Raw genomic sequence first — 2,227 nt, forward strand, 5'->3', positions numbered from 1 at the left:
TTAAACATGTGTAGTAAAGCAATTGCACCAAACATACGATAGAAACATGATATTAACTTTTGAAAGCAAAAATGTATTTTTTAAACTTTATTTTGTTCGTAATATTTTAAAGTTATTTATTTATTTATTTATTTTTGTTTTGTAAAATAACTGGATAAGAAATTAAAATGAATAATCATAGCATTAAAAAAATTATCAAATCATGATGGAAACCGAAAACGACGGGAAGTTGCCTTTCCTGGATGTCTTGGTCAGTCGCAGAGATGACGGATCCCTAGGCCATCGTGTTTATCGCAAACCTACACATACTGATCGCTATCTACACAAGGACTCTAATCACCATCCTCCACAGAAGAGAGGTGTAATGAAAACTTTATTCGTGAGAGCCAACAGAATCTGCGAACCGACTGCTATCGAGCATGAAATTTCCCACCTCACAAATGTTTTCCAAGCCAACGGTTTTTCAAAGCAAGAGATCAAAAGAGCCTTCCACCCCAAAATAAAAAAACAGCCACTTAAAGAAGATCCGATCAAGTCCACAGCCTACCTCCCCTACGTTGAGGACGTCTCTGATAGAATCGAAAGACTTCTGCGACGCCACAATATCAAGACTGTTTACCCACCCACCGGACCAGCGACTTATTACGATCTGTGAAAGATGCAAGAGATCCCTTGTCCGCCGCAGGTGTTTACAAGATTCCCTGTTCCTGCGGATCTACCTATATTGGAACTACTAAGAGAAGCGTCAACACTAGAATCAAAGAACATCAAAGAAATTGCCGACTAGGCCACACTCAGAAGTCAGCAGTCGCAGAACACACTTTTAGTGAGGGGAACCATGACATCAAATTCAAAGAGACAAAAATACTTTCAAGGACTTGCCATTATTATGCGAGATTGAACAGAGAAGCCATCGAGATATTCAAACATCCAAATAATTTCAACAAAAAAGAAGAAGGAATAAAGATAAACAAGCTCTGGCATCCCATACTGAAAAGGATCAAAACAACAAGAACCTCCAGCCAATCAGAAACAAGGACGGACCTTCAGCTGAATCCCCAGCAGCCAATCCCCGAGCAGGAAAAGGACAGCCTAAGCTCCAATCAGGAAGCGATGAAGACAGACGTTCACCAGCCAATCCCAGTCCAGAACCAAGAGGACCCAGGCCCTATAAATGTTGACAGCACTTCGACACTTGCATCAGTTGCCAAGAAGTCTCTTCCCTGGAAGTTACGAACTCGGAACCACTGAGGATGGCTGCCGCAGATGCAGCCGAAACGTTTGGAGAATATACACTCAGACCACGGCACAACAGCCCGGAAAAATCCTTTCATAATAATAGCAGTAGTGTTTTGTGAAAGAGTGTCCTCTAAAACATTCAATTACTCGAAATTTGTTTTTACTGAGTTTCACCACTTTTGTAATAGATAATATAAATATAGTAAGAGTCTGACCATGTCATTATTATCAGCATAGAAATAGCTAGTTATTTTAGCCGTTGAGAGGAAAAGTGGCGTAACTCAATTTTTTAAAGTGTGACTTTAAGTCATTAAAAATTATTTTTAACCTCATATTCATGTGAAAGTGTTGCAAATAAAAACTAGCTATTTTTATGCTGGTAATAATAACGTGTTAGACTATTTCTGTATTTATTATGTTTGTGATCTTTCATGTTGTCTTACAGATTAATCACATGATGAAAAACTGCATCACAGTAGGGGCAAACCTAATCTGACAGCATTGTGAAGGCTAAGCAGAGTCTAATCACAGAATTACGGTGCTGCCAGGTTTGGTTTGCATCAACTATAGTTATATCATACAACAGCGTATGTCCAAAAAAAAAAAAAAAAACCTCAACTTTGATGGTTTATAACAGCAAATAAAGTTGAAAACCTAAATTAGGTTGTGCAGAAATTAGTTTTTCTTTTCCGTTTTATGATCTTTAACTATTTACAAATATTGCATCATCTCACTATTGTAGGCGTTGATTTCAATCATATAACCTTATGTTTTGCATTTTATACTTTAAAAGTCGTTGGGATAGTAAATTAAGAATACCAATAGCACATAATTTCTTATAATTTAAATAAAAATGAAAGCAAGGAAAAGAAAAACGAGTGGTTCAGTTGATTTTTTAACATGGAAATTCAAGCAAAAAAAAATCAAACTAGAGATACTTTTAATTTACATGTTGTAAGGATTCTTGCATGAGAAAAGGAAGATCTTG

At 36.8% G+C, this 2,227-nt stretch overlaps 1 protein-coding gene across 1 annotated transcript; it reads left to right on the forward strand.

Moving 5' to 3' along the window:
• Positions 1-205: 205 nt before the first annotated feature.
• Positions 206-655, forward strand: LOC129224376 (uncharacterized). The gene has a single exon (XM_054858819.1). It carries the CDS (start codon positions 206-208, stop codon positions 653-655), a length of 450 nt encoding a protein of 149 aa, XP_054714794.1.
• The last annotated feature ends 1,572 nt before the right edge of the window (positions 656-2,227 follow it).

Source organism: Uloborus diversus, chromosome 6, assembly GCF_026930045.1.
Source record: "Uloborus diversus isolate 005 chromosome 6, Udiv.v.3.1, whole genome shotgun sequence".
NCBI lineage: Eukaryota > Metazoa > Arthropoda > Arachnida > Araneae > Uloboridae > Uloborus > Uloborus diversus.

What these genes read in the sequence shown, in the direction of transcription:
- LOC129224376 (XM_054858819.1), top strand. Translation starts at nt 206, where the DNA reads ATGGAAACCGAAAACGACGGGAAGTTGCCTTTCCTGGATGTCTTGGTC.